The following is a 19,013-nucleotide window of genomic DNA, read 5'->3' on the forward strand; positions in this document are numbered from 1 at the left end:
GTATAAAAAGACAATGAAAGTCACTCACATCCCATTTTCCTGACACCCCAGAAGACCACTGTTATCACTTTAGAGACCCAAGTTCTTAAAAAACAGAAGGGGTGGGTCCTTTTCCGGACCTGCTTTTTTCACTTAACACACTGCACACTTCTTGATGGTGCTTGTTGGTGGGGATAATAATAATTTTTATCTTACATGGGTTTTGTAAAATTTAAATAAGTTAATACATGGAAGGTGCTTAGAATAGGGCTTGGCACACAGTAAGCACAATATAAGTTTTGGCTATTGTTAATTATTAATTATTTAGTTACTCTCCAGAAAAGTTTTATGTCTCAAATTTTTATATGGTCATTCCTTTTGTTCCAGCAATTTTACTTATTGGAATTTATTCTTAGGAAGGGGTAAGATAAGCGCACGGATATCCAGATACGTACAGGATGTTATTTTGCTACATTATTTATAAAGGTGATACTTACTAAACACATTGTGGTATTTTCATCCTGTGGAAATCTGTGCATAGGCTCAAAGGTCAGCAACTTAGCCTATGCTAATATAGTGGGCATAAACAAAATCTTTCTGCTAAATCTCTTTATTAGTAAAGCTACGTCTTTTTTACTATTAGCCACTGGGATTTGCAGATTTATGTGCTTTGCTCATCATGCAAGAGGGATGCTCATCCTTTTCTTATTGGTTTGCAAAAGCTCTTTACATATTGACTACTGAGCATATATAGGCATAATACATTGTAGATTTTTTTTCTCTCACTGTCACTTAACCTCACTTATGGAGTCTTTTGACAAAGAGAATTTTCTTTAATTCTTATACTGTTAAATCTGTCAATATTTTCTTTAAAGTTTCTGGCTTGGTGTTAAAGGAAAAGGGATTAAGTCAGTGATTTTTCTAAGTTTCTGAAACTTTCTTCCAAGATAATCCTACAGACAAGAGTGAAGGCCAGCCTCCTCTGGCTGAAATGGACGTGGGGCACCAGGTGCCCTCCACTACCCTCACCTGCCCCCATGCAGCCTCAGGAGAAGATCCAAGCATGGGACACAGCCAACCCCGGCCGAAAGGATTGTTCAGATCCTTTCCAGTTCTACAATGCCACACACAGCACAGAGGACAGCATGAGAAAGCCAGGATTATTTCCCAGACCCTACTGAAACACAGAATCACCTATGACATCTCTGACACCACTCAATGCAACACTAAACCTAAAAGGTATTCCAAACTGTCCTCTTCTCAAAGAGGCTACACTGTCCCAAACACCTCGATGGGCAATGCTTAACTTCAAATTCAAGACTGTCAGGGGCCCGGAAGTGGAGGCACGGAAGAGAGAATCAACATCTGGGACTCAACACAGCAAGGGGTACCAGATGCTACATTTTCACATCTGTCTCAGGTTCCTCCTCTGCAAAATGGGTGTGGTAGCAGCCACCTCCTGAGGCTGTGGAGAGAGAGAAACGGGGTACACATGGCAAGTACTTATGACAGCTTGTAGCCCCAAGTAGGTGCTCATTAAACAGTAGCTACCGGTTTATGTTACATTTACAGTGGACCCTTGAACAGCCTGGGGGTAAGGGGTGCCGACCACCCCACACAGTGGAAAACCTGAGTTACCAGTCAGCCCTCCGTATCCACAGTTCCACGTCCCAGATTCAATCAACCACAGATTGTACAGTACTACAGTATGAATTGAAAAAAGTGCACAGGTAAGTGGACCTGCACGGTTCAAGCCCATGCTGTTCAAGGGTCAACTGTACGAATATCATGATCTCCCCACCAGGAAAGAGGAAAACTAGTCTGGTTTCCAAATCTGCTGCTACAGAAGCTGACCTGTCCCCACGGCGGTGTGGAGGGTCGCTGTGGAGGCAGCCTGTGGAGGGCCCTGGCCCTTCCTCCTGGAAAGTGAGGAGAAGGCACGTCGGTCAGAAAAGGCAGCAGAGGGGCCACCTGCTCCCTAAACAGGTCCGCCCGCCCCACCTCCTCGCTCCACAAGCCCAAGGGGAGAAAATGACCTTACGAACAGAACTCGCTGATCTCAGATCAGTGATGCTTCTCCCAAAAGAAACGTTCCGTGAACACACGCTGCCAAGGTGTGAGAAGATGCAGCATCACTTCTGACACAGGGCCCCTCATCTGACTTGAACCAGAGATGCTGTGCCTTCCTCTAAGGCAAGGCCAAAAGCCCTGAGCCCACTGCACACCAGAGCACATGCTGACTGTCTTTTGAGACTGAAACCAAGCCCCCTCCAGACTGGCTCCCCGGGCCCCACCCCAGGACCAGCGGGGGCTGCAACCACCAGGGCAGGAACTCGCCCTCTGCCTAGAACAGCGGGGGCTCAGGCTCAGCTTCTCAGGCCATGGAGTGAGGGACCATCCACAGAGGCTGGGCCGGCATGGACCCCCAGCTGTACAGGCAGTGATTCTGGTCCAGGGACCCAAAGCCCGGCCACATCCCGTCGCCCCGCGACCCCCAGTGGCAGTTGTCTCCCATCCTCTGCATCTCCCTCGCTCCCTCCCTCCATCAGGTACCAATCTATTTCTCACGGCAGCTTCCGGGTGATGAAAACCCAGCGTTTTCAATAGAGAACGGTACGGACGAATTCTCCAAGAGTGATGAAATGTTTCTTCTGCTCTGGCAATTAAGACGGCAGAAAGTCGCCTTTCCTCGGGTGCCACCCCCAACATCAAAGGATGAGAATTCAAAGCTATTCATGCTGCATTGAAACCTCACAATGCAGCTGGAAAATGGAAGTCGATTACTGGACATAAATATGCAGTAGTTAAAAGGAAAGAGTTATAACGAAATTCAACTGCAGCTACCCCACAATGTGTGGAAACTTCCAGAACTGGAGTCCTCCTAGGAAACATCCAAAGGGGCATCCTTAGAAAGCAGGTTTCTGACCAGAGTCAAGATCTGCGCTCAGGTGGCACATGGCCTGGTGCCATACTGTTTTGTCCATCTGGCTCCAGCAACAGGGCCCAAGGCCTCTGAGAACATGGCATTGAGAGGTTTTTATTTTGCATGGCTGTGAAGCTGCTGACCACAGAACATCCTCTCTTGGCTCAGGGCTGCTTAGGCCACACGTGTCCTTGGTCCCTAGGCCTCGCAGGCCTCCGTGTAGACTACAGTCATCCACCCCCGCACACAACCCCAGCCCAGGGCTCTCCCAGGGGCACTCTTGCCGCCAGCTACCCTCGAAGGAGAAAGAACTAACCCTAAAGAGGGCAGTGTTACATCTGCCTGCCGCCTAAATCCTTCTTCTTTTCTAACTGATTACTGCTCTCTTTAGGAAGGTATGTGATCTTTAAAATAAAAGCCCAGAACACAGAAAGCTATAGAAGTCTAACAATGTGTCAGGGTGTGTGTTTTTAAGGCAGGAAAATACTTCCCTCCCACACAAATGTGAGTTCTGGGTAAAGATGCCACAGATCCAAGGGAGTAGAATATCTGGGAAAGCTTGATGGGTCTTAAAAATAGATAATTGAACACAGATTTTAGAATTCTCAGGAGCTACCTGAAAAAAAGAAAAAAAAAAATGAAATCTCACATATTTTTGATATCCAAAACTCCATTCTGATGAAACTTCTAAGAGGGTGGCATTTTGCATTTCCAATTATAATAGAGTAATTGTGTTGCCATAGTTACTGCAAAATTCTGCAATAACTTTTGTTGCTTTGTAATTGCTGTAGTGTATATTTGTGTACAAGCAGCTGAGTTTTGTTAATTCAATCCCTCTCCCTAGCTCCCCACCCCGCCCGCCCAATCACCACCACCACCTTTCCTGGCCCCATCCAAAGCACAGAATTAATCAGAAGCAACTCAAACTCTAAGCAACCACCATCACATTACAAAAGAAAAAGTGAAACCAGGCCAAGGTGCAAACCCACCAGTATCCCCCCAATCTTGCTGGGCTGGCGCTGGGCGAGGGCTGTTTACATGTTTACTCCCAGACCTCCTGTGCTTAGGTGGTTTGTGGGAATAAACAGAGAAGCTTGAGTAGAGAAAAGAAGGGAAGCAAAGTAACTACACAGGCCCTTTCCTCCCTCACCGAGGGCAGGCAGAGCTGCTGCAAGCCATTAGGTAGGTCTCTACAGTAATGCAATTAGGATTTAGTTAAGAAAGTCATTAGTTTTAAAATAACTTGAGTTTAATTTATGCAACACTTTATTTGAAAATTGTGTCACAGCAGGTCAATTTACAACATGCAATAAAGGAAACATTCATATCAGCTGCTGCAAGTTATTACAAATTTTTGATGTGCATTAAATGAGTACACTGGGTTCCACCCCCGGCCTTTCCAACTGATACGCACGATCTCCTGCTATAACAGTGTCAAATAATTCAACGCTAAATGTAAATACGAGATAATTTCCTTCTAATTCCATGGTGGTGTCTGCTTGCAATGCCGGGAAACGCGGCTCCCGTCATCTGGGCAGGACGGGGCCGCAGCTCGGCCTGTGGGAAGCCTGCGGGCACCCACTCGGGTCGTGGACACCCCCACCCCTGCCGTTCCGGTCCGGGGCACACACCAGGCGACGGCACACCCCGCCCGCCAGCCCCAGGAGGGACGTTTTTCTGCAAACTCACAGCCTCGACAAAGTTACATAAACGGCGCCCGCCCGGGCTCGGGAGCCCCCGGCCCACCTGCCGAGGGCTCGGCCTGGAGCGGTGCGGGCGTCCGGGGCCCGCCGGCCGTCCTGCCCCCGCCCCGCGGCGGCCCTTGCCGGCCGGGGCTGCAGGGGCAGGTCCGGGACGGGCTCCGGCTCAGCTCCGGACACCCGCGGGCCGGCGCCACGCGCGGCCTGGGAGCACGGGCCGGACCGGGCCGGCCGGGCGGACCCCGGCGTCCACCTGCCGGGCCGGGCGGCGGGGGCGTGGAGGCCGGCGGGCGGCCTGCGGGCGAGCGGGGGGCGGACAATGGCCCGCGGGCCGGACCGGGGCAGCGCTTACCGCGGCGGCGGCGGCGGTGGCGGGCGCTCTAGCCCAGCGCGGACGCTCCGAGCCGCATCTCCTCAGCCTGCGCCGCCACCACCACCGCGGGCGACGGGCGGGCGCTCGGGCGGCGGCGACAGCGGGGACGCGGCCGCGGCGCGCCGGGCCCAGGCGGCTGAGGCGGTGGCGCGGGCGGGCGGGCGGCGGGCGGGCGCGCGGGCTCGGGCGAGGCGGCGGCGGGGACGGTGCTCCGCGGCGGCGGCCCCACAACCTCCCCTCCTCATTCACAAAAAATTGACCCACGTTGAACCATGATGCTGCTCCCCCCGCCAGCACCGAGCCGAGAGCTGATAGGCCAACCCCGACGCCCGTCAGCTTCCCCGGCCCCTCCTCCCCGCCGGCGGCCCTGCAGCCATTGGTCGCGGCCGCCTTGCATCACCGCCCCTCGCGGGCCCCTCCCTCCCACCCGGTTTCTAATGAAGAGCTCGTCAATTACGGCTCGGCCCCGCCCTCCGCCCGCCCTCCCCGGGCGCCCGGCCGCCCTTCCATTGGCCCGCTGGGGCCGCGGGTACAGCCCCGCTTGCGCCCGCCCCTCGGCCCGCGGCAGCCAACCGCCAGGCCAGACGCTGTACGAAAGGCAGGGATGCTCCACCCCCGCCCGCCTTCCCGCGCCCGTCCCGATCCCCATTGGCTACCGGAGCTGCCAGTCCCAGGGGCGGGGCTATCAGAGGACGCGCCAGGCGCCAGCCGCTGGGCGCTTGGCGGTTGAGAAAGTGCAGGGATCCTGGTCGGGTGGTGACTGTAAACACGGGCCCTGGCGAGCCCCACTCGCAGCCCCGAGAGAGCTGCCCCGCGCCGGCCCATTGGTCAGGACTGCGTGCCTGCGCGCCTGCTTGGCCCAGGCCGGGGTGCAGGCTGAGGCGGGGAGCCGGTAGGGCCCGGCCGCGGTCTCCATCTTGGGTACTGGCAGTGATCACGTGGTGCTGCCTGCTCCTGGAGACGCAGGGGCGGTGCGAAGGGCGAGTGCGCAGGCGCGGCGGGCTCCGCCCTGCCCCGCGGCGGGAACGCGGCCTTTGGGGTGGGGGGGCAGGGCCGGTTGGCCTTCCCGGCTGGCGTGGGGCGGGCGCAGCGCGCCTGCGCCGGCGGGAGGACTCGGTCTGCGCGAGCGCGCTGTGGGCGTGAGTCCAAGTCCGAGTTCCCTGGCCCTGGGCGGCGGCTAAGGTCGGCCCCCCAGGTGGTCCCAGCCGCGTCCACGCCGCGCGGGAGTTCCGGCCGGCCCGTTCACCCCCAGTGCTCAGCATTTGAAGGGTGCTGTGCTAAGTGACCGCGTGGTCCCTCGCAATGCCCTTCGGAGACCTGTTGGGCCGTCCCACCGGAGGGCGTGGTGGGGTCTCCGGTGACCACCCGCTGGCAATTCCTTTTCCACGGGGGTGTGACGCAGCCTCCCAGCCTCTGGGCGCCTAACGCTTTTCAGGATCCCGTGTGTCCACCGAGTGGGGAAAGCGCTGACTGGGCTGAGTTGTGATGCCCATGGAGCAGCCCGTCCTTAATGTCAGACCTGCGTGGGCACAGCCCTGCCGGGGGCTCCTGGAGAATGTAGTCTCCGGAGAATAAAAGGCTAGGGCAATGGTGTTCAAACTGCAGCGCTTTGGAACTGTTTTGTTTGTTTATAAAACACTTCCTTTAATAAAAGTGCTGTATGGGATCTATGTTTTAAATTGAAATGGTTCTAGAATTAATTTGCTTCCATGAAACTTGATACCGTGCAGGAGACTGGAACCTCAGGATGTTTCACACCATTGCTCAAAAATCTTGAGATTGAACAGCCAAATTTTGTTAAATATGTTGTCTCTTAACTAAAGCTGCTGCTTTCCCAGAAAGCAGAATGTGGGGAGCTCATTTAAGAACTGCGTCCCAGGGTGTTTTTTCCCTCAGATACACAATGTTACTGCTGACAGGCTCTGTAACAGCAACCCAGAGACCAGAACTGTACTGAAGGCGATTTGCAGGCAGGCCAAATAGAACACGAACATTACTTATCTTGAGAACTTGGTCATGAAAGAAGAAAAAGCGGTGGAGAAGCTTCCAGAAGTAAGAAGGTTATCAGAAATTGTCTGCTGGGTTAAGGGAGAGTCCTGATCTGACACCCTCTGCTCATTGTTACATCGAGAAAAAAGGCACTGATAAACCTTCATCACTGATTGACTTAAACTTGAGCTTTTACAAATTTCACGGCCCAAGTGCTTTTTCAGAAGAGAAAAGTAGAAGCAATTCTGTTTTAATAAAAAATCACTGCTTTGTGTTATCTTCTTTTGTAATAAGGAATTTTTGATTTTTTTAAGTTCTCCAAAACTTAAATCGGATAATAGGCCAGTTTAATTATCGATCTTAGAATAATCCCACAGGCAAACAGAGCTGAAACCTGATGGAGTATCTGACGAAGTTGACTGGCAGAATGTGAGATTCCTTATTGTGAGGGCCTTTCCTTTTAGAAATGAGCGGAGATTAATTTTAATATTCTTGATCAGTGATTCTTGGAGGAAAAAATGTGGTTATGTGGGTTAAAATACTGTTTTCAAAAGCACAATGGACAATTTTGCAATATGTATAACATCTTGAAATAATAAGTAATGATTAGAAAACCTTGGGCGTTCTAAGTAGAAATGCCTAAGATAGCTTAACTTTGAAGCAGCTAAATGGTGAATTGCAGATTTTTAAAACAAAGACATAGCTGAAGAAAATGACCACTAGTGACCTGGCCAATGATGGAAGCAGGCCGCTAATCACATTTTCATGGAAGGTGAAATAAGATCAGTGACTGAGAAACATTTAGATGATGAAAATTAAGGTACAAAGTTATTTCACAGATTATTCAACGTGTACAACAATCAGGAGAAAATACAGGGGAAATGCTGCCTATACATCTAGTAAAACTCAGTTAGCGAGTACAAAATGAGGGAGACATGCCTGAAGGAAAAGTCCCATGAAGGAGGAGTTCTGGGATGTGGATCATAGGCGGGATCAATTAAAGGGTAGAATCCTATCCAGAGAAATGAGTAGGCCCCTTGTCGTGCCAGTTAGGCCTCCCCTGAAGTCCTGAGAGCTCCTCCGGGGGAGTGAGGTATCTGGGCAATGTCGGGCCCTGATGGGGAGAAGAACCCCAATGCCCTTTTCTGGAGAAGAGGAACATGGGGGCCTGGGTGGCTGTGCCCGTCTGCAGGTCTCTGAGGGGCCGTCTGGCCAAAGGAGACCTGTTCACAGCCAGTAAGAAGAACTCAATCTGACAGAGGTCTGCACAATAAAAGGGTGGTCTCTAACACTGTGGCTGAGGGCAAAGGGGAAGTGACAGCTCGAATACCAGGTAACATCCCCTTGAGGCGTCCTACAAAGGCACCGTGCAGAGTTCCAACTCAAAGCGTTTTGTTTCAGAAGAAAACGAATCCCAGTGTTAATAGAATGAAGCAAATCCTTTGATCAGAAATAAAGATAGCCCCAAAGACTCAAAAAAAATTTTTTAATCTTGAATTAGAAGTTCAGCAAAGTGGCCAATTATAAAGATACAAAAAACAGACAAAAAAACCCAGTAAGTTTCAGGTATACTAAACAATAAATATAAATGTTAGTATTGGGCTTCCCTGGTGGCACAGTGGTTGAGAATCCGCCTGCCGATGCAGGAGACACGGGTTCGTGCCCTGGTCCGGGAAGATCCCACATGCCGCGGAGCAACTAAGCCCGTGAGCCATGGCCGCTGGGCCTGTGCGTCCGGAGCCTGTGCTCCACAACGGGAGAGGCCACAACAGTGAGAGGCCCGCATACCGCAAAAAAAAATAAAAAATAAAAAAAATAATAATAAATGTTAGTATTTATTGAGCATTTGCTATGTGGCAAGCATTGTGCTAAGCACTTGATATGCATTAGAAACACATGATGGAAAATTCCCAATCTACATTAGCAAAAGAACATATTCAATACCTAAATGTAATATGACATCCCAGTGGAACTTCATGGGAATTGACAAAATGGTTGAATAGTTCAGCTGGAAGGATAAACATTTGAGAACAGCCCAAAAGAAGAGTAATGAGGGAGAAACTGTGCTCCCAGAAAGCAAAACACATTATCCAGGCTCCATAATGACAACTACATGGTCCTGGCTGAGATCGATGGAAGATAATAGAAAGTAAAGAAAGGGCCCCAAGCAAGCAGAACTCCATCAGATACCCAGCCAGTAGGTGCACTCTGCGAGTACTGTTTGCTAAATATTTTGAACATCACTCCTGTAAGGATTTAAAATATAATAAAGGCAGCTTTTCAAGTCAGTGAGAAAACAGTGTGATAGAACCCTTGTTAATAATTTGGAGAGAAAAGAATAAAGTTGGATTCCTACCTCATCAAATGGAATAAAGATTTAAGTGTTAAAAAATAAAAGCCACAGGGGCTTCCCTGGTGGCGCAGTGGTTGACAATCTGCCTGCTAATGCAGGGGAAATGGGTTTGAGCCCTGGTCCGGGAAGATCCCACATGCCGCGGAGCAACTGGGCCCGTGAGCCACAACTACTGAGCCTGCGTGTCTAGAGCTTGTGCTCCGCAAGGAGAGGCCACGACAGTGAGAGGCCCGCACACCGCGATGAGGAGTGGTCCCTGCTCGCCACAACTAGAGAAAGCCCTCGCACAGAAACGAAGACCCAACACAGCCAGAAATAAATAAATAAATAAATAAAAGTAAAAGAAAAAAAGCCATAGAAGTACTAAGAAAAGTCTGTCAGTGGACATCTCTATAGAGTTATGGAAGAGAATACCACCAACAATTGTAAAGGGGAATATTGATAAATTTGACTATGTTACAATTAAAATTTGGGGTACAATCAGCAAGGAACCAGATAAATCCCAATCGTAGCATATTCATACAAGGGAATATTACTCAGCAATAAAAAAGGATGAACTACTGATACAGATGAATGGATGTCAAACACATCATAAAAAATGCCTGATACAAAAGATTATATACTATATGACTCCAATATGAAATCCAGGAACTAGCCTAAAGAATCTATGGGGATGTCAATGAGAAGCCTGGTTCTCTTTGAGGGTGGGGGGCAGGCAGAGGAACGACTGGGAAACCTGGCATAAGAGAGCTCTCCAAGGCAATGGAGGTGACTATACATACATCTTGACTGGGGTGGAAGTCACTTAGCAAAACTCATGGGATTGAAGAGCTGTGCCTTTTATAGAGAGATTTTAACCTCAAAAGAAAAAGTGCTGAAGGCAGTAGTTGCCCCCCAATATGGGGGTAGGGTGGGGAGGAATGGAACTTCTTGTTGCATTAAAAACACAAATAAGTTTAAAAGACAAATGATTGGAAGGTCACCATGTTTCAGAAAAGCTTGGTCTCCTTCACAGGTAAGCAGCTTTCAAAGAAGAAAGACAAAGATGAACATTCCAAAAGCAGGATGGGCAGGGACATGAGGAGGGAACACGAAAGGAGAAATGCCCCGTAAACAGGACAAAAAGTTCTACTCCCTAATACTAAGAGAAGCGTGATGCTTTATCTACCTATGTGATAAGAGCAAATGTGAAGAAGTAAACATTATTACACATTTGAACAACCGGTGTCAACAGGGAGAAACCTTTAGACAGCTGCCAAACTAGACACACAAATAAACCTGAAAATTTTGCATATCCTTTCATCTTGTGACTCCACCGCTAGAACTTCATTCTAATGAAATTAACATGGATGTTGATAAAGATTTAGCTAAAAGTGTCCAACATTGATCGGAAGATATATGGATATCTGTATCTGTTATCTCCAAGTTTACAAAAATAGGGGATTTAATATCATGGAAAGAAATTCATATTATAGTTTTAAGTGACAAGGAAGACTATTAAACATCATCACAATTCAGTACAGTTTTTATAAATGCAAACATGTACAGACACAGAAGAGACAGGAAGATGTCCATCAAAATATTCCAGGGCTTTCTCCCGAGTGTATGGGATGTTTTTGTTCTCCTTTTGCTCATCCCAGCTTTCTGAATTCTCCAGTGAACATGGATTGCTTTCGTGTTAAAAAACAAAAATTCTCCAAAAGGACATGAAGTTAACCCAGAAACACGCGGGGCAAGTAGCTTAGAGGATCTGTCAGGCCGGTCAGTGATGCGCGGGGCTGCAGGACACGTGGCGAGGAGTGGCCAAGTTAGAGGGGAGGCAGCAAAGACGGATCAAGGTGTATGTTTGGGCGGTGGCGGGAGGGTAGCTCAAGGCTCATCTTGAGGAGATTTCCATCTCCTCCAGGTACCTTTTCTCTGCAGCTTGAAGCCCGGCCCCCAAGGCTCTCTCCCCAGACTCAGTGCAGACGAGGAGGCTCAGCCAGGCAACGGAAGTCAGTAGTGAGCAGAGTCCTGAACGGCCACGGACCAGAGAGCTGGTGTGGAGGGTCACCCGGATCCGGCCGGCCACGTGTCGGGCTTGGATCATTGATTAGGTGGAGGAGACCTCGACTGGGCCGGTCCAAGCAAAACCTGCCAAAGGTGGAGATCCTGTCTTCTTTGTTTTCCCCTGTTACGTGTTTTGAGAGACAACTTGAAGGTCAGCAGCATATATAATAGGACGTAGGTGGAGTCGTGGGAGGGGGCAAGGAGCACGGAAGTGTAGAAACTGCAGGAGGAAGGGGGCCCGGGGGCTGGAGGCTGGAGGCTGGGGCAGCTGGAAAGGACTGGAGTCAGAGGCCATTGACATTTCAGGGAAGCAGAGAGGTGAGTGAATGGGAGGCGAGAATATCAGTTTGAACATGATTGCATTTTGAGAAATTTAATGGCCAAGTGTCTTAGCCTAGGTCCCCCAGAGCAGAGCCTGACACAGGGCTTAAGTGCCAGCAGCTGCTTGGCATTGTGATCCCAAGGGGCAGGGGTGATGGAAAGGGGGGCTGGGGACGGGGACGGGGAGGGAGGGAGTGTCGGTGCCAGGCTGTGTCGTCCAGCTGGCCAGAACTGCCCACCTGGTGGGGGAGGGAAGAGGGGAGTGCTCTCCCGGGGAAGAGACCCCTGTGTGCGTGCAGGAAACAGGTTCTGCTGTTTGGACAGGGAATCCTAGGAATCCTACTCTCTGGTTACCTAGAGCAGGATCTAGAGCAGGGAGCACGGGCCCCAGGTGAGTACCACCACTCGGCCCCACACACTTCCCACCCTGGGGGATAGATCCGCTGGAAGAGGGCCACAGTGGGTCCTGGAGAGCATGAGCCCAGGCCAGGGGCCCCTCTTCTCAGGTCGAAGGGAGGGTCTGAAAAGCTCAGGCAGGAAAACCCTTGACGGGCAGGAGACTCCAAAGGGAAAGGGGAGAGGTGTGTACAAAGAGAGACTTGTTTCTAGGTGCAGGGGCAGGACGCTGGGGATGGCACCTAAACTGTGTAATAGATAAGGTCACAGCTGAGACACAGGGGCCAGCGCAGGCTGGTAGCAATAACAACAGGCAGCGTTCCTGTGCCTGCTAGAGGCCTGGTGTGTTGGAAACGGCTCAGCTGGGTGTTGGAAAGGGGGCTGAAAGACGTGCCTGAGTGGTGCCAAGTGCCCGGCCAGAGCCAGAGGTGGTGCATTTGTGATGGCTCCAGGCCCTTTGTTTTTGCAAAGAACCTGTATGGTTGGACGGAGGCAGGCTGGGATGAAGTGCCAAGGAATGAGGAGGCCGAGTGTTGGCCACAGTGGGGGCTGTGACTCACTATGGGATCAGAAAGGAAGGGGAGATAGAAGAAGGGCAGAATGGAGGAACTGGGGGTTTCAAGAGCTGTATCAGCAGGTGGGCTCAGGTTAGGGGCAGAAAGAACTGGAGATGTGGAACATTATGGAAAGATGTTGTTACTCGCAGTTTGATTTCAGCAGCAGAGGAGAGGGCAGAGAGCAGGACTCGGACAACCTGAAAGCATTCTCCTTACAAGATCCCTAGGAATGACGCCTAGAAGATAAGATTTTTAAAACCACATGGCTAAGTGCACAAGAAAGTAAGGGAAATCCCCAGAGGCCCAACGTGAAGGAGGAAATAAAGATTAGCAAGCTCCCCAATGATGTCTTAATTAGGAGGAACCCTTTGCTGAGGCTGCCTAACTCAGGTCTTTGGTTTCAGTGCCCAGCTGGAGAGTTGGGTGTGAGGCTTCTGTGTGGAGCTGGGGTTTTCAAGCTCTGTGTCCTTGGTGAAAGGACAGACTAGGGAGAAATCTGTACCACTGGAACAGAGGCTGAGGAACAGCATCTCTCTCTCCACCTTGGCTCTCGGTGGGAAAAGTGGTCCCCTGGGAACTTGCTGCAGGGCTGCTCTCTTGGGTTCGAATTCACACCACCTGCAGGATCTTGGAACCCTCAGGCCAAGAAGGTCACAAAAAAGTAGTCCAGGGATGGGGTACTCTCAGGGGTGTGTGGCAGAAGCCAATAGCTCTGACGACAGAAACACTGCAACCCACAGCCAAAGCATCATCAGAATGAGCTCACAACCTAAAATTACAAAATGCGAAAGGAAGTAGTTCACCATGGGCAACAGTCAGCATATAAATAAAGAGCAGGATCATACTTCCACCCAAGAAATCAAGATCATAGAAGAGAGCTTAATATACGTGTGTGTGTGTGTGAGAAATAACTAGGGAAGTTAAGGAAGAATAAGCAACAGAAGAATAAGACAAGAAAAGGACAAGATGAATTTTTTGAAAGAAGTAAAATTTTCAGATATGCAGAGTGAATTAAAATTTAAAATTCAGTGGGGAAGATAAAAATCACATTAGAATAACAGAAAACATTGTTAGCAAACTGGAAGATAGCTCTGAGGAAATTATCCCAATGAAGACCAGAGAGAAGAGGAGATGGAAGCAGAGGTTTAGGAGGAGAGCGAGAGCTGCATCAGTGCCCTGAGCCCATCTTCTCTGCCAGGGGATACTCCCAACCCCAGCTGCCGGAAGAGTTGCCTGCTGGGGGCTTACAGCTGTGTCCTTCGCCAGAGAGCTGTCCTTGGTCAAAGGGAGTCACCTCACCTGGAAATACTTGGGAGGTTACCCCCTCTTCTCCCAGAGGGGGAGCCCCCAAGGCCAACGTCTGACTGATAGCAGTAGAAAAGACCAGCAGCCCCCCCCCCCCACTGAGTTCCCCATGGGATTGGGCCAAGCTGAGGCTTGAGCCTAAATCACAAGTCTATTAAGTTTCTCGCCTGCCCTACTGTGCTACCCTCAGAGCAATTCCTCAATGAATCATTTGCACAAGCATCCTTGCCTCCTTCCAGGTCTGCTTCTTGGGTATCTGATCCACTGCGAGGCATTCCAGCAGGAGAGAGTGGAGGAGGGGCAAGAGAACGGTGAGAAGTTTCTAGAACTAATGAAGGAAGAGGATCCTCAGATTCAGGAAATCCTCCAAGTCCTGAGGATGGGAAATAAGAGTAATTACACACTGTTCATTCGATGGTGGTATTGCTCAACGCCAACAAGAAAGAAGCTTTCCGAAAAGCACCCTGAAAGAAATGACAGGTTCCCTCCTAAGGAATGACAGTTGGACTGATCGCCCACAGTCTTCCAGACTCCTTAGTACCCCACGATAGAAGCCAAAATCACGTTTTCAAAGTGCTAAGAGAAAATATGGGTTAGCCTACAATTCTGGGCCAGCTAAGCTTTCATTCAATGTTGAAGGTAAGATCATGACACTTTCCAGACAAACACTGAGAGCATCTACCACTGAAAGACTCACTGACAGAACTAAGCAAGGACATTAGACCAGGTAGCAGACATCGTGGGTGCCCCCCCCGCAAATCCGTGGCTACTCACAGCTCGGAACCACCAGCACCCAGGGGTCCCACTGCTGCACCTGCTGCCTTCTGCCTGAGGGCCGCCTGGATATGCGAGGAGATGGTGCCCTGGACCAACTTCTAGTGATCAAGAGGAGTAGGTAACACCAGGCTCCTCTCCTCACAGTGGTGACACTTTGAGGGGTGCTCTGGGCATTTTCCAGAGGCCCCATCAGGATGAGCCCCAGTTGCCCAAAGCGGTGAGCTGTGCATTCAGGCACCCTGTGTTGGCCGCCTTCCTTCCGTCTCTCAGGTCCCCACTCCCCTATCCCATGCCCGGGGGTCACCTCCCCAAATAAACTGCATGTGCTCAAACCCTTGTCTTCGGGACAGGCAGGGACCCAACCTGAGACATGGCACCAGAACTGGTCCTAGGACGCTGACCTTCAGGATGGGGTCCTGTTGCTGGTGGGATGTGGTGCAGCCGTAACGCTGGTGTGTGCGTTCACCGCAGTTACTGAGGTTGGCATCCTAGGGGCGTGGACACAGAGCAAAGTGGAAGAGAGCTCTCTGAGTAATGTGGGCATCCAGCGCTTGGGAGATGGGGAGCAAAGCGCAATTGGAAGGATGGCGGAGTTGATTTCATGGAAAGAAAGAAAACAAAAGGCCAACCAGCCAGTGGATGCCTTGGGGCATCATGCAGAAGGCAGCACTGGAAGAGGGCCAACTGTGCCCCAAATCAGCCCGACCTCTGAGCGCAGGGAGGTGAGTGTTTCTGCTGCTAAAGCCAAGAGGCTGGCGGGGAAGGAAGAGATTCTGAACGCAGAGGGTGCCGGAGAAAATGTGCCGAGAACCTCAACCTCTGCATTCTCCTAAAAGGAGTGGCCTCGCCCCGGGCAGGAGGAGGGGTTTCTGAAGCCTCAGCTGGCACAATGCCCCCCACTCCCGTGCCCAACCCAAGACCCGCCTCACCAGCCCTCTTTGCTTCTAGAGCAAAGGTCAACTCCACCGTGGGCCGGACTGAGGGCTCACAGCTCCCATTGCAGGAGTGGACTTGGATCACGTGAGCAGGAACGGAGACGCTGAGGGCGCAGAGCAGCGAGAGCAGAGCTCTCCTCGCACAGAGGAGGGGTGTTGACATGGGGTCCTCTTCTGCCACTGAGGGTTCAGCATCCTGACAAGGAGCCAGAGCCAATAGGAGGGCAGAGCGTCCCCTGGAAACGTGGGGTGGTGGCTAGCAGTGGAAGAGGGACGGGGACGGACCTGTTGTGGCTCCAAGAGGTGGGCCAGCTGGAGAGGGTTTGGGGGCTCTGAATCTCGGAGCCACACAGGGATTCTTGCTCCACCCCAAGTCTCTCCCACAGGGGGTCTGGACTCACAGACCCACCCTGGGGTCTTTCCCCAGTTCCATTCATAGTAGGTGGTAAGATTTGCTTTGTGGCCCAGTATGTGGCCATGGCCAGTGTTCATCAATGTTCCATGTATGACTGAAAAGAAATGCTAATTTAGGAGTGCAGAAATCTTTCGATACTTGAACTTTAGTTGAAGCTTGGGATGGGCTTACCTCGAAGATGACAGAGCCCTTCCCTTGGTTCCCTCACGTGTAGAATAACGGTAGTCATGGTAGGAAAGGCCACAGGGAAGCCCTTGCACATGCTTCCCTATACCTTTGCCCCTTGACTCCTGCTTCTGCCTCCTGCCCCATGCCCCCTGCTCTGGCCAAGGCCGTACGTCAGCTGAAAAGAAAATGCCGAGCAAGAAATTGTAAAAGTGTGAGTAAGTCAAAGCAGGCAGGAGCTGTAGCAAACAAAGATATAAAATAGGGCTTCCCTGGTGGCGCAGTGGTTGAGAGTCCGCCTGCTGATGCAGGGGACACAGGTTCGTGCCCTGGTCCGGGAAGATCCCACATGCCACAGAGCGGCTGGGCCCGTGAGCCATGGCCTCTGAGCCTGCGCGTCTGGAGCCTGTGCTCCGCAACGGGAGAGGCCACAACAGTGAGAGGCCCGCATACCGCAAAAAAAAAAGATATAAGATAAAATGATAGGTACTTTCTGGTGGAGGACAACGAGGTGGAGCTGGTAAGGCAGCCGGGGACACTGGAATTTAGGCATGTTAAGATCCTCGTATTGTCTGAAGGGTTTAACTTTAGATTTTGTTAAGTGAAAAGTATTTGTTACAAATTTTAAAGAAAACACATAAAGACTTGAAGAGAATATACTACTTCCATGGCAGTAGAGGTGGGGGGGGAGAGGGGAGAAAAGAAGAAAACAGGGAAAAAAATGATCAGTCCAATAGAAATTAAAGAAGAAGGATGAAAGAATCATAGAAAGATCAGGTTCAATAGAAAACCCAGAATAACACTGGGAAGAAGTCCAAATATATCAGTTATCACAATGAACGTAAATAGGCTAAATTTTCCAGTTAAAGACAGATTGTCAGATTGGGTTTAAGAACACAATCATCTCCCAAATGTTTACAATTGGTGGCCTTAAACATGAGAATACTAAAAATTGATAGTCTGCAGAGGCAAAAAATGATGTTCTAGGCCGATGCCCATCAAAAGAAGTCCCTGTTGTTATAGTATCAACTAAAATTGACTCTAAGGAAAGAACACATTAGTGACAAAAGTGGCCACTGCATAATGGCAACAGGGACATTCATTAGGGAGATTGTCAGTTTAAACTTTTTTCCATATAGTAATCATAGCCTCCAAATAGTATAAAGCAACAATTTTCAATGTTCCTAGGAGAAATTTATAAACGCACAGTAGTGAAGAACAACAGTCTTTTCATAACTGATATATAAGATCTGAATAATAAAATTAGCAAGTTTATACTAATGTTCATGTAGCAAAAGAATTCTGCACTCCTAAATTAGCAAACACATTCTTTTCAGGTACATGTAGAACGTGTATGAACACTGGCCGTGGCCACACACTAGGCTACACAGGAAATCTCAATAGGTTCCAAAGAACCAATCACGTAGATCACCTTCTTTTACTGAAATATAATTGAGTTAGAAACCAATTACAAAGAAATAACTCCAAGATCATCTATAAGCAAACTATTAGAACTAATAAGAGAGCTTGGTAAGATTGCTGGATATGAGATCCATTTATCAAAATTCATTGTGTTCCTACACACCAGGTAGAAACACTCAGAACTATAGAGAATTTCCCATTTATGATGCAAAAACCTTATCATACCCAGGCATAGATCTAACAAAAGGTATGTAAGATATTCATGGAGACACTTATGAAACTTTATTGAAAAACATCTAAAAAGGACCCAAATAACCGGAGACATAGACCAAGTTTCATCGATTCTGAAACATGCATTTTTTTCACATTTTTAACATCTCAGAAATCAGATATGTCTTAAAATTGGACATGATGGTCCAATTAAGGGACCACAGATGGTCCCTTACTCTGTGTCGTAGGTCGTAGATCAATTGGCAGTACTTTTTCTTTCTCTGCAGCACATCAGATAATGGTGTGTCTTTCACTCAATGGCGTCAATTAAATGAATACCATGGTGATGGATGGAAGGACTCAAAACTGTAAAAATGGCTGTGCTTTTGCCGATGTGTTTTGTAACTGAAGTGCAATTTGGGGCGAGCTGCTTCTGAAAATCATTGATTAGCAAGGAACCCGGGACAAGCAAGGCAATTGTGATACATACATGGTAGTGAGGGAAGGTGTATTTACCAGATATCAAGCTTTAGGAATTTGATCATGTGGTATTGGCTGGGGGATATAGCCATGTAGCAGAGTCAAGTCCCGACAGTGACACACATGATATAGAAACTTGATCTCTGACAGCGATTGCATTACAGACCAGTGGAGAAGGACTACTAAATAATTGATGCTTGGAAAATTGGTTAACCATATTGAAAAAAAAAAAATACAATTCCTATCTCACACCGAAAACTTAAACTTGGCAGAAAAAAATCTATATGTAAAAAGCAAAACTTTAAAGTTTTAGCAGTAAATGTGGGACAGATAGTTTCATGATCCATGGAAGGATATTTTTATAAAGATTTCTTATCTAGGACACAAAAAGCATAAACTGTAAAGGAAAATATCAATAAATTTGGCATCATTAGGCATGAAGGAAATGCAAATTAAACCACAGTGAGGTACCACTTCACACCTCTCTGAGTGGCTAGGGTGAAAATCAGTGAAGAGAGCAAGCACTGGTGAGGAAGCGCAGCAATTACAACGCTCACGTACGGCTGGTAGGAATGCAAAATGGTGCAGCCACTGCGAAAAATGGCTTTGCAGTTTTTTCTCCAAAGGTAAACATACACCTAACATGTGATCCAGCAATCCTGCT

The 19,013-nt window shown here is 49.4% G+C and overlaps 1 protein-coding gene across 7 annotated transcripts in view; it reads right to left on the minus strand.

The window, feature by feature from the left end:
- Window positions 1-5,901, minus strand: part of HDAC4 (histone deacetylase 4) — a 289,653-nt gene extending 283,752 nt beyond the window's left edge. For 2 of the 7 annotated variants that reach the window (XM_059054872.2, XM_059054871.2), the window contains exon 1: window positions 5,632-5,901. Coding sequence is in view for 3 of the 7 variants with exons in the window: in XM_067027304.1 (XP_066883405.1) it covers window positions 5,632-5,800 (169 nt within the window). In the remaining 4 variants the exon portion in view is untranslated. Of the gene's footprint in view, window positions 1-4,954; window positions 5,056-5,631 lie in introns of those variants that run through there. The other 5 variants (XM_067027304.1, XM_067027303.1, XM_067027302.1 and 2 more) reach the window with 4 other exon arrangements.
- Window positions 5,902-19,013: the final 13,112 nt, after the last annotated feature.

The sequence above is a fragment of the Kogia breviceps genome, chromosome 2 (genome assembly GCF_026419965.1).
Source record: "Kogia breviceps isolate mKogBre1 chromosome 2, mKogBre1 haplotype 1, whole genome shotgun sequence".
Taxonomy (NCBI): domain Eukaryota; kingdom Metazoa; phylum Chordata; class Mammalia; order Artiodactyla; family Physeteridae; genus Kogia; species Kogia breviceps.